Genomic DNA, 13,729 nt, shown 5'->3' on the forward strand with positions numbered 1-13,729 from the left:
TTTGGGCAGTCGGTGCTGCAGAATCTGTTCGGGGTTTAGAATCCAACTCCACCTCCCTAGACTCTCATTTAGTTGTTTATGGTTTCAGGTCAATCTATGTTATGTCCTCGCCATTGCGAGGCCCAATTGACCAATGTTCATTGTTTTGAGTGAGCCTGGTTGCTAGGGATACCCCACATGTGAGAACAAGCAACCTGCTTGATACATACCTGTAGAAGGTATTCTCCTAGGACAGCAGGCTGATTGTTCTCACAAACCCGCCCACCTCCACTTTGGAGTTGTTGTTTGTTATTATTTGCTTTTTGATTACACTGAGTGGGAATGCTCACATGACGGGCGGGAAATCGGTCCATGCATGCGTGGTGCATGCTGCACGTGCGCCAGAAGATTCTGGCGAGATTTTTTAAATATTTTGCTTGCAAATGCCGGTTCCCGGGCCGACACGGACATCGACCCACAGGTGAGAACAATCAGCCTGCTGTCCTCGGAGAATACCTGCTACAGGTATGTATCTTCGCTTTACCAACATAAGCTTCCACAAAATAATCCAAGAAGCAATCAAGCCATATCCAATACACATCTCAGAAACACTGATTCCTCTCATTCAGGAAAGTCAGCTAATACATTCCATGTGTGGCTGCTGTGCAGCTGCAGTAGCCATAGGAGGCAGAACATCATGGCTTAGAGCATCAGACCCTGTGAAGGCCTACATGACTGCCTTGCAGATGCACCACGTCTCATACATGAAGACCATTAACTGGCAATATCCATCTCTATCTCCAGGTGTTTTATTCCTGTAGGAGATATCAGCCCCATGCAGAACAGGAGCTATAAATGCATTATCATATGTATTGACGCCAAAACAGCAGGAAAGAAAACAGTCTACTGTAACCAATCTCTCTTACAAAAACTAGTTCCTAGCTTTTAATGGTTTACTAGTCAGGGAATGTCTTCAATTCTTCGTCAGCACATGATAGGCCTTAATATTACAGGTCAGGGGTACAGGCTATATTTTATGACACTGCTCCCCCCCCCCCCCCTCCCCCTTGTAAATCCACATCTGCCACAGAACTGGAAATTCACTGTCTTTCAATCAAATATGATAGGATACATTCCTTGTTGGGAAAGAGGTTAAGGAGCTATTTGAGATGCTTCCTAATCCCCAAGAAGCCAGGAGGTCTTTGGTCAATTTTGGATCTCAAAAATGTAAATGTTATTTACGAAACAAATCTAGAATGAAATCCCTCGCCATAATCCTGCTACTCTTACAGGAGGGTGACTATCTGGCCACTTTGGCCCCGAAAGATACATACATACATACGCACACATATATCTATTCATCCAAGACCAGTCAGGATATGGAGAGATTTATACAGTCGGCCATCTCCCTCTAGCAAATGCTGGGTTTTTTGATAAGCAGAGAGAAATCCTCAGTGATTTCATAGAAGATTTTCAGTTTATAGGTACTTACCTCATCATGATTCAATGCCAGACACTTTCAACTATCAACCACACGCAGTCGACTCAGGGTCCTTGGATACATAGCAACTGTAGTACTTGTCTTACTCTTTGTAAGACTCTAAATGTGGCCTCTTCAATGGCATGTAAAGCTTCAGTGGAAACATTTGTCAGCTACTGACCCAAAAAAGTGGCAATTACTTCAGCAATGCAATGGTGGAACAAACTCAAACACTTAGGAATCAGTTGCCTCTTCCAATCGCCATGTTACCAGATTACTCTCACAACAGAGGCATCTGTGTCAGGTGAGTGCACCTCAATCACCTCTGTATGCAGGATCAGTTATCAAAAGCGGATTGATATTCACATTTTTCTCTGCTGGAACTTTGAGTAATTATCCATGGAGTCAATACCTTCCAGCAGTGACAAAATAGTCCGTATCAATAGACAGCCTGGTTGCAGTGTACTATATCAACAAGCAAGAAGGTTCAGTATCTCTTTCCCTTTGTCAAGAAGCGATCAAGATTTGGGAATTTTGCAGTCTCCAACAGAGAACAAGTTCAGGCAGCATATCTCCCTGGTTAGAGCAGCCAGTAAGACAAACTCAGTCATCAGTTGGATCCCTACAACTGGTCATCGAGCAACAAAATGGTCCATGCTATATTTAATTATTGGAGCATGCCTGAAATTATTTGCTTTCCAACACAAGTGTCACATCCTCTGCTCCAGAACACGAGCCTAAGACAGACTGCTTCAAGACACCTTCAATGTTAAATGGAAGACTGAATTCTATGCTTTTTACCAATACCACTCTTGTCCAGAGTCATCCAGAAAATCTTTTAAGCCAAAATTTCTTGTTATACTAATAGTCTCCTTTTGACCCTTCTAGCTCCAGTTCCCATGGTTCGTAGTCCTAGCAAAAGACCAGCCTATCTATGTAGGGCCCAATCCCTAGAGTAAGGGTGCCTTCTTCACCTCCATGCTAGTCTTTATCTCTGACAACTTGGATCTTGAGAGCTGCTTAGTAACTTTCTTGTCAATATCAAGATACATTTCATTCTTCAGGCTTTGAAAAAAAAAAACAGCTACAAGAAAATCATGTAGAGATATATTTTCAAAGCACTTAGACTTATGAAGTTACATAGGAATCTATGGAACTTTGAAAGTCTAAGTGCTTTGAAAATGAGCTCCATAATAACATAGTAGATGACTACAGGTAGTTTACCCAACAAGATAAGCTCATAGCATATAATGTGATGCGGTATAACCATTGAAGCCCACTCCCGCCCAACCAGATCTGTCTAGATGTCTACCCGGCTCTAGCCTTACTGCCTAACTACTGGATTTTCTGTCTAACCATGGCTAAGTGGTTTTTATTTGTTTGTTTTGATTCTATTCTCTTTCCAAACAGGAATCCTTTGTGTTTATTTCATGCATTCTGGAATTCCATTACCATTTTTGTCTCCACCACCTCCTGGGGGAGGGCATTCCAGGCATCCACAACACGGTCTGAGAAAAGTACTTCCTGATATTACTCCAAAGTCAAGTCCCCCCTACCACCCCTGCAATCTGAATTCATGTCCTCTGGCTCTACTGTTTTCCTTCTCTGGAAAAAATTTGTTTACATATTAATACCTTACAACTAGTGCTATGGGACCTCAAACTATATGCAAATACACAAGCTACCCTTAAAACATTTACTAAACCAATATACTTTTAAATAACATGGACCTCAAATCTCCCACTAGGGAATAATACACTAAGTATTAGAATATCCACTATCATACATGGGAGTCCATTACTATCATAGGTCCTTATTTTATATTTAAAAAAGAGGAAGAAAAAAAGACTTCATCAAAAACTTCCTTCACATGGAGAAAATCTACTGATTAAAAAAAGAAAAAACCCTATTTCAACTGAATAGATCAAAGTGAATGAAAGCACAAACCCTAATACGTAATTAACAAAGTCTAAAATCCAAATAATTTCAATCCAAATGGACTAAAAAAAAATGGAACTTATCAAAAAAGCTAACTGCAATAAATGTCTATCAAAAAACATCAGAGGAACAAAACCAGCAAAAAAGGGCTACACATTTTGTGGACTAGAAATGGAGGTAGAAATAATATAGACAAAAGTATACGTGTTTTCAATTTTTCCTGTAATGTAATCGAACTGTTTATTTCATACCATTTTTGCATATCAAGAGTTTCTTGACAAATTGTTAATATTTGATAAAAATGTAAAAAAAGGCTACACATTTTATATAAAGCTCACTGAGCTGCAAAGGCATCCATATGCCCATCAAAATAATCGAGGCTGCTTCCACTGGTAATTCAAGAGTCCCCACTGAATGCGACATAAAACAGTGCACTGCTAGTTCCACATGGTGTTCTCTTCTCTCTTTGAGCAAGAGTGCCTTGTTTCGCTGCTCCTATCGCTGCTTCAGGAAGAATCACCAAACTTTCACTGGATTACACATACCTTACAAATATTTTGATGTCTGTATCATATCACCCCTATCCTTCCTTTTCTCTAGGGTTTATATGTTCAGGTCGTCAAGTCTCTTCTGCTCTTTTCGTCACAAACCCCATATCGTTTTTGGCACTTTTTCTCTAAATCGCTTTATCTTTTTTTATGTCCTTATCAAGATGCAGCCTCCAAAACTGAACACAATACTCCCAAGTAGGCTATCACCAATGACTTGTACAGGGGTATTTATACCACCTTTCTTCTGGTTATACCTCTGAAACCCAGGTCTTGCCCATATGCTAGTTCCGGTCTCGGGCCACAAAGCAGATCAGTTCAGTTTAGTTCAGTTTCACATTCAAGGCCACTCTCATTTCACTCATCCATCCCAGTTCGCATGTAGTCAAGCTCGGGAGTGGGTCTAGAATAGCGATCCAAGGGTTTGGGAGGCACTTGCACCCTCATGCTCAAAGATACACTGTAGTCTCAGTTTAAGCAAACTCAAACTGTTTATTTCTTCCAACTCTGCAACAGGTAGTACTTCAAACCTATATTAAGCAGTCCAAAAAGCATATAAACTCTAACTTAGATCCAGTTCTTCAGGTGTTCCTCAGGGGAACTTCTATACCACTTCGCCTCTCAGGTATGTTTACAGGGATACCTTGTGGGCACCATATATACAGTTAATCTGTCCATGCCTATCCCATAGGGCAGTACTATTCTCTGTGGCTGTTTCTCCTCCTCTGGATCTACCCTTGTCATGGGACTGAGCTCTCCCTAGCTTCAATTCCCTGCTCCTGGGCTGGGTCTCTCCTCTATCCACCCGTAGCACACACAAGCTCCTGGGTGCCGCTTTCAGGAGCCACAACCCTCCTTTACAGCCAAGGGTTACACTCCTCACTCAGGGTTCCCCTTTTTCTCTTCCTGGTCTCTTGGCAGGGGACTGTCAGACAACCAACAATGACCCCTCTATGGACATAACTTCAACCTTTATCCCCTTTGTCACTCCTCTCCCAATGTCATTCTCTACAAGGGCAACTCTTTTCTCTTGCATTCTATTTCAAACCACTATTCATGGGCTGGTCTTCCTCCCAACCAGAGACATCCTACCACTCCAGCCCTCTAGCACTCCCTTCCCCCAGGAAGCTGGGAAAATCTATCACTTTTAGAAATACCGATTACCTGGGGTATTACACCTGACTTTGTGCAACCCAGCATCCTTCTGGCTACGACTACTGCCTAGTAACCTTGTTTCACTGCCTTGAGATCTTCAGACACTATCACACCAAGGACTCTCTCCTGAACTTTGCTTATCAGTGTCTCACCTCTAATTTCATATATATCCTTTACCAGACCGCAGACCATTCTTTTTCTAATTTTCGTAGATCTTTTCTCATATTTTATACTCCCTACTGGTGTTCACTCTGTTGGTAATCTTTGCATCTTCTCCAAAAAGGCAAATGTAAGTTCCTGCCCTATACCTCTCCTATTGCAATATTTATTACATCTTTCCGATTCAGGCTTGAAGACACACTGTACATTTGTACTTGTAAGCAGTAGCAGCTTACCATATATTTACAGAGGGGCAACCAATCTCTTTCCACCCTTTGATAACTAGATTCATGAGGGCACTTGTCAACACAAAGACATCCATAAAACCTCCTGCCTCACCATGGGACATAAACATAGTAATCACACAGCTGACTCAAGCACCCTTTGAAACACTCAACCAAGCCACCTTTTGACATCTGTCTTGGAAAATGTTAAATTCATCCGCCAGATGAATAAGTGAACTACAAGCCTTGTTGCGTTACTTTTTTTTTTACACACAATTTTTCCAGGACAAATTGTTCTGCAATCCCATCCTAGCTTTTTACTGAAGGTAGTGCCTGAGTTCCACCCTAATCAGAGCACCATATTGCCAGTCTTTTTTTCCAAAGCCCCATTCCATCACTGCTGAATCTACTCTCAACACATTGGATTGTACATTGGGAAAAATAATCCGAATCATAGTTACCTGCTGATAGGTTCCACCTTGGGGTGTCGGCACCCAAGAAAAAGATCTAGGTGTCACCATAGACAATACACTGAAATCTTCTGCCCAGTGTGCAGTGGCAGCCAAAAAACCAACAGGATGCTAGGAATTATTAAGGAATGGGATGGTAAATAAGACCAAGAATACTATAATGCCATATAAGTCCATAGGCTACTATTGAGACAGATATGGGGAAGCCACTGCTTGCCCTGGGATTGGTAGCATGGAATGTTGCTATTATTTTGGGTTTCTGCCAGGTACTTGTGATCAGTTTTGGCCGTTGGTCTGACCTAGTATGGCTATTCTTATGAGCTGTGGAGCAACTCATGTAAGGGGAATTCCAATGTCCAAGTCAGAACATGTGGAATTTCCTCCACACCCCACACCCAGAGGCAGACTTCAGGCTTACCGGGGGGGAGGGGGAGGATTGGAAGTCTTACCTGTAATGGTAACATTGTAGCATTACTGCTAGAACTCTGTGGCCATTTTGAATCCCAGAGGCCCATGAGTTTAGGGGCCTTGGGCCCTAGGGAAGGAAGGAGGAGGCTGCCACATGGACTTGTGCCCCCATGGGCAGGCCTCTGGGGAAAGGGAACTGTTGTGCCAAGAGGGGTTGGTGATGCTTTAGAGGGGAGTAGAGTGATGGCAAGGTGTGCAAAAGGAGGGGGGAGCGCTGAAATTATAGGAACTAAAACCTTGTGATTTAGAACTACTCCTGAAGGAAGCACTTAGTCGTGCCTTGGAGCAGGGCTAAATTCCAATCTTTGGGTTTACCACTGCAGATGTTGATTCCCTATATGAAATAGTGAATGTATGTCTGTACTGTTGTCCTGCTCAGATCACTCCCTGTCCCCACCCTCCTTGCCATCCTGATGTAGTGAGCTTCAACACCTTCTGAATGGCCCCCTGTTTCGAAATGATATTTAAACGTCTGGGCCTCTCCAGACATTTAAAGCCTACCAGTTAGACATGTGGATGCTTCTAAGCACCTTGCTCTACTATCTCAACATGGACAGGACTTCAGGAAAGGCTCACGAGTTTTCATATGACTTAAATGGACCAGGTCATGCAGTGAATAAGCAGACTTGATGGATTAGACTACATAGAATTCTGTTACATACAAGCTGATGAACCATCACCTGGGTGCATAACTAGCCAGCAGCAAAGGGCAAAAGCCATCACAGTGGCAAATCCTTGATGGACATTTGCAAAGTGGCAGTATGGACCTTCACGCCTACCTTCACTAAACTATAGTTCAGACTGTTTCCTGAAAAGACAGTGTGTTTGGTCAATCTGTATTAAATCTGTTTGGCTAACACGGTCCTCTTTTTTTTAGGTCACAATATAACATAACACTCAGCTTTAAAATCGTTCACACATGTGACTCCATACCCAGCTTATCCATGGAGAAAGCAGAATTGCTGAACTGTAATGGTGGTTCTCTGGCCACCAGAGGAATGGAGTTGCACAATCCCAGCTGCCAGTCCCCCTGACCCTTTTATAGATAAGCTATATTATAGACTGGAGGCAGGAAATGCAGGTCAGAAGAGGGGGAGTCACTGGGGATGCTCAGAGAAGCCCTAAAACAATGATTCCCAAGGCAGTCAGGTTTTCAGGATATCCACAATGAATATGCATGAAATCGATTTGCATACATTATAGCTCTTTGATATGCAAATCTATCTTATGCTTATTCATTGTGGATATACTGAAAATCTGACAGGCTGGGGTTCCCCCAGAACAGGTTTGGGATCCTGTGCCCTAAAAGGAGGCAATGAGAGTTTAAAAATGCATATGAGTTGCATACAATTAAGGTAGTGTATGCAAGTCTTTTATATACAGTAAATACATACACTCTTTGTTGCATTTTCAATTTCTGTACAGCTCAAAATGAACCAGTCCTCAAAGCATTACTGTTGTCTATCGCAGGGGTGAGCAACTGTGGTTCTTGAGGTCCACAACCCATTCAGGTTTTCAAGATTTCCACAATGAATATGTATGAGATTGATTTGCATGTAGTGCTTCCATTGTATCAGTGGAGTACCAAGGGCGGGGCGGTCCGCCCTGGGTGCAAGCTGCTGGAGGGGTGCAGAGAGCAGCCGCGCATCTGTTGGCTCCGCTGGTTCCCTGCTCCCTCTGCCCCGGAACAGGTTATACTTGTTCCAGGGCGGAGGGAGCAGGGAACCAGCAGAACCGACAGCTGCGCAGCTGCTCCGCGCAGGTAAGAATGCACCCGGAGGGGGGGGGCTTGGGTGATACGCCGGGGGGGGGGGGGTCGTGCTGCACCCCAGGGGGGGGACGGATGCTGCTGCACCCATGGGGGGTGCGCAGCGGCAAGCTGCCCCGGGTGCCAGCCGACCAAGGAGCGCCACTGCATTGTATGCAGACTGATCTCATGCATATTTTTGGTGGAAATCTTGAAAACTGGACTAGGTTGGGGACCATGGGTGCCCACCCCTAGTCTATCGTGCCTATCAGGAGCAGCATGCTATGACATATATAACTTGTACACCTACATGTTATGTTGCTCTACTCAGCACACCTTACAAGAGCAGAGCAGGCTAAAAGTGAGCAAAGTCATTTAAACAGTGGATAATCTATATAGGGGTGGCTAGATTAAACCAATGATGAAGACAGGATGTTCTAGGAATGTTAAATAGAATAAATTACTTCTTAGCGTGGAATGGAATATCCCAGAGCAGATTTGTGCTTCATTTTATAGTAAATTACTGCTAGAACGATACTGACATAAGCATCCAAATTTAGATACCATTTTTCCTTTTTCAAAAGACAAGTCTTCCCTTTAAGGGCATATTGCAGTCACGAGAGTTGAATTTACAGTTCACCAAGCTATATGGCTTTTAATTCCAATTGACTTTAAGGAGGAAAATAAGGTTCATGTGAGTAATAAAATACAAGACATTAAATTTATAACACCATTTTTTTTCATTAATAAACTAATCCTGTTTTTGCTTGTGAATAAATGTCATGGTTCGCTTGCTGTGTGGTTAAAACTCTTTGGCTGCCTTTGAGTAATTTGGTCATTTTCTTGCAGCTATTTACCATGCTCAGAAAGAATACATGTGGCAGTAACAGAGATGGCAGCTCTCTTCCCAAAAGTAAGTCCTTCAGAAGCACATTTGATTGTAGTTTGTCAAGCCAGCAGTAGCTCTGGATGAGAGAGGTGTTTCATTCCAACGCCCGGCTTCTGTTCATGACTCCTGGAAAGGGCTGAGGATGTTAACTGTGCAGTGTTGAAGCCCTGGGGAGGAAGGGGCTACAAGTCCAGCCACTGTTCAAGAGTGAAACCTATGCGAATGCATTTTGAAGAGAGAGAGAGCAAGTGCAGGGAATGAAAAAGAGAAAATCCCAGAGTAGCCACAAGGGAAGGCTCATGGCACCTTCTAGACTGAGGAAGATTTGTTTCCAGTTGAGCTTTGAAGCCCAAAGGAGCAGGAGGAAAGTGCTGGGATTTACAACCCCCACCCCCTCCCAAAAAAAGAAAGAAAAAACCCTTTAGTTTCAAAGCTGCTTATGCAAACTTTATACGGGTGGTTAAAAACAAGCAAAAGTCTTGTTTTCCCAAGCATATTAACTGAAGATAGAGGTGAATATTATTTTTTATTTTTATTACATTTGTACCCCGTGCTTTCCCACTCATGGCAGGCTCAATGCAGCTTACATATTGTATACAGGTACTTATTTGTACCTGGGGCAATGGAGGGTTAAGTGACTTGCCCAGAGTCACAAGGAGCTGCCTGTGCCTGAAGTGGGAATTGAACTCAGTTCCTCAGGACTAAAGTCCACCACCCTAACCACTAGGCCACTCTTCCACTGTTGCTACTATTTGAGATTCTACATGGAATGTTGCTATTCCACTAGCAACATTCCATGTAGAAGTAGGCCCTTGCAGATCACCAATGTGGCCGCGCAGGCTTCTACATGGAATGTTGCTAGTGGAATAACAACATTCCATGTAGAATCTCCAATAGTATCTATTTTATTTTTGTTACATTTGTACCCCGCGCTTTCCCACTCATGGCAGGCTCAATGCAGCTTACATGGGGCAATGGAGGGTTAAGTGACTTGCCCAGAGTCACAAGGAGCTGCCTGTGCCTGAAGTGGGAATGGAACTCAGTTCCTCAGTTCCCCAGGACCAAAGTCCACCACCCTAACCACTAGGCCACTCCTCCACTCAAAGGCTGCATTAGCTCACAGTAACATGATAACGGATAAAGACTAAAACAGCCGTCTGTCTGTCTGTCTGTCCATAAGATGTAACTGCTGCTTTGTGCATGTTGCCTCCATGCTGTCACTTTAAGGTGATAGCCTTGCTACTGTAGATTTCCATTCAGGAGACCTAATGAAGAGGCAAACTTTGTCTTTGATAATGAATACACCTCATCTCATAACAGTGTATCATGACTGAAAGGAGACCTTTAGATTTTTGATTCTTTAGGTAGTCGTTCAGTTAGAGCATGTTCAGGAAGAACCCGAGTTAAGAATCCTGCACCTCCCTCAAAGTAGGGTTACCATATGGCTCCAGAAAAAGGAGGACACATTGATCCAGTCCGGGTTTTGCTTCCATTGAACGCAATGGAAGTAAAACCAGACTGGCTCAATCTGTCCTTCTTTTTCTGGAGCCATATGGTAACCGAAACACGGCTGTGTTGAGTCACCTATTCATAATAAATATCATTGTTTTAACTAATCCATACGTCTCCCCCATTGTGTGAATAGAGCCTATTTTCCCCACCTCTCTTCTGTTTTCTCCCTTTTGTCCTGTGGGGATCAAGTGCACCTCCACACTCCGTGTGGTTTTTCTTTAACCCTCAAAGTTGCAGCTGAAGTATCAGCTCTGTTTAAAATGGAGCTCCATGAGAGAGCCAAGGTGGTTTGATGAACAGGAAATGCCAAAAGTGTGCTTGGCCCATTATCTGGCCTGAAGTCAGTAGGCAGAGCTTGTTACACTACCTGTTACATTGTTTTGGGTGTACCAAGATGGCGGCAGCTGCATTGGGTGGACCAGCTTCAGTTTTATGACATCACAACACCTCCTCTTTATCAAACCTCCTTGAAGAGAACACCATGATTTACTGAGCTTAAAGAGCAAAGCTGGCAACTGCAAGACAGATAAGGATTGTGTGCAACAAGTGATGTCGTGTGTGTGTCCTAGAAATGAGCATTTCAGAGTTGAGCAAAATGCCTTTATTAATACTTGGCGTACTTTCTCCATATCTTTAAAGAAACCAAGGTCTGAGATGGTGAGGACGTCACTACGGCTGCTGACATCTAGTGCCTATCGACTCCAGTCCGAATGCAAGAAAACAATTCCCGTGGAATCTAGTGCTACAACTGACATACAACTGGTTACACAGCAGGTTATTCAGTGTGCGTATGATATTGCCAAGGCTGCCAAACAACTGGTTACTATAACAACCAAAGAAAACAACAATTGAATCCTATTCTATTTTGTAGAGGGTTTTTTTAAACGAGGAAGGTCAAACTGAAACCTCCAAATTCAAGGTTTTTTTATAAAAGTGTAAAATAGCTGATTGCATTTTTTTTTTTTAACTCTGTATTATTTTTGCATGTTTTCTTAAGCAATTTTACAGCGGTTAGCTTAATGTACGGCCTTATTTTGTACTTTAAATCTGACAGCATGGATGCTGAATTATAATCGGTCATAAGCACATATTTGCTGGCATTGTGTGTGTCCAGAAAACATTACTATGTATGCTCCAAGTGTTTCTTTGGTTCTAAATTATTGAATAGAATAACAGTGCTCTCTCTCTCTCTCTCTGATCTGGAGAGGGTAATTTTATTTCTGCTCATGCACCTGTATTGGTTGACATTCAAGCATTATTAATCATGAGTTCAGGACTAGTGCCTGGATGTTAGGCACCCTAGATAAGCCTTTCACTCTGCATTGTCCTGAATAATTGCCCCCCGCCAAGATTTTGATAAACTCAACAATCATGATCACTCAAACACCTCCCCACACAGAAAATGCCTATAAAATGTCATCACAGGACATCATGCTCTTTAAATACTGAACTTTGTTTAATGTATACATACATAATGAGGGCAGCTCTCAAAAGTCATTTAGCTAGGTAAATGGTCTGTTTGAAAACTGCTCACTTCCTTGTGGGTTAAAGTCAGTGGCGTAGCTAAGTGGGGCCAGGGGGCCTGGGCCCCCGTAGATTTGGCCCTGGACCCCCCTGCCGACGACCCTCTCGACCCCCCCTCCCGCCGTCGCCATCGGATACCTTTGCTGGCGGGGGACCCCAATCCCCACCAGACAAGGAGGTCCTCTTCTTCCCGCGAAGGCTTCGTTCTGTTTCTGTGAGTCTGACATCAGCAACAGAACGAAGCCTTCACGGGAAGAAGACCTCCTCGGTTGGTGGGGATTGGGGTCCCCCGCCAGCAAAGGTAGGCGGGGGAGGGTTGGCGACGGGAGGGGTGGGGTCGAGAGGGTCGTCAGCAGGGGTCGTCAAAGTTGGCGGCGATGGTGGGGGTGTCGATAATGGCTGGGGGGGGGGGGTCGGCGGCACCGGGGGGGGGGGGCTAAAATGTGCCCCCTCACCTCGGGCTCTGGAACCCCCTCCCGCCGAAGTCTGGCTATGCCCCTGGTTAAAGTACATGCTGTTGGTTCTTTGTATTTATGTGGCTGTCAAGGACCTATTGCTTTGCTTTGACTGAAGCTGGTTTTTGCCACCCTAGGCAAATGCCTGGTCTATCTAATGAATAAATTGGCCCTGCATGTGTTCGTATTAACCACTTTTGAAGGAAGCATAAAACTGAGACACTGTGGGACCCTTTTACAAAGCAGCGGTAAGCCCAATGCAAGCTTACCGCTCGTTTTTTTGGGGGGACTACCGCCAGCCCAACGCGGCCACCGACAGCAGTCCCACTCCGAGCGCGCCCCATTTCTGGGTGAAAAAGAAAAACCTGGCAGTAATTGGGCATCGCTGCATGCTGCTAGGTTAGCGCCGGAGCCTTTATCAACACCTCAATGGGTGGCGGTAAAGGCTCCCCACTGCATGGCCACGCGGTGAAAGTTATCTCACCACGTGACCATTTTTTTGGGGGGTGGGGGGTTTACTGGCTGCGGGGAAAAGGGCCCTGGTGTGTGAAAAAAACGGCCCCCGTCGCCTTTTTCCTGCAGCTTAGTAAAACGACCCCTATGTTTCAGATCTACCTTCGCAAAAGGAGGCTGTTAGTGGGATGACAGTTATTACTAGTAACCCTTTCCTCTAAGACTGATGTCCAAATGCAACTGGTAATAGAAGGACATTGTCTAACGAAAACTTCAGGCCAAACAAGTTTTCACTGTGGCCAGTTGGAATAGGATTGCTCCCATCCTGCTTGCAAGCTACAGAAGGATTTGAGATATACATTTTAGAAAGCAATAGCCAAATGTCCTTCTATTATCAGCCTTAGAGGAAAGGGTTACTAGTAATAACTAAGGGGCCCTGACCGTGTTAAAAAATGGGCTTAGGGGTAAATTCTATAAGTGCAACCTAAAAATGAGTGCCGAAACTTGTACGCACTGGGCGCTATTCTATAAAGGGTACTTGTCCTTTATATTATAGCATTTAGGGCATAAACCGCACCTTTTATGGGGCCGGCAATTACGCCTAAATTAAACGAATTTCAGCTGAATTCGGTGTTTATATGTGTAAAATTTTGGAATGCCCCGAAACATCCCAAAAATGTACACGCATTAAGATTTATGCACGGATCATTATAGAATATGATCTGTGT

The 13,729-nt window shown here is 43.8% G+C and overlaps 1 protein-coding gene across 5 annotated transcripts in view; it reads left to right on the plus strand.

Annotated features, from left to right (window-relative positions):
- Window positions 1–12,126, plus strand: part of GIT2 (GIT ArfGAP 2) — a 121,956-nt gene extending 109,830 nt beyond the window's left edge. For 4 of the 5 annotated variants that reach the window (XM_030217921.1, XM_030217920.1, XM_030217924.1 and 1 more), the window contains 2 exons: window positions 9,018–9,081; window positions 11,209–12,126. In XM_030217921.1, the coding sequence (XP_030073781.1) occupies window positions 9,018–9,081; window positions 11,209–11,421 (277 nt within the window). In that variant the 3' untranslated portion in view covers window positions 11,422–12,126. Of the gene's footprint in view, window positions 1–9,017; window positions 9,086–11,208 lie in introns of all 5 variants that reach the window. The other variant, XM_030217922.1, reaches the window with a different exon arrangement.
- The last annotated feature ends 1,603 nt before the right edge of the window (window positions 12,127–13,729 follow it).

The sequence above is a fragment of the Microcaecilia unicolor genome, chromosome 11 (assembly GCF_901765095.1).
Source record: "Microcaecilia unicolor chromosome 11, aMicUni1.1, whole genome shotgun sequence".
Classification (NCBI taxonomy): domain Eukaryota; kingdom Metazoa; phylum Chordata; class Amphibia; order Gymnophiona; family Siphonopidae; genus Microcaecilia; species Microcaecilia unicolor.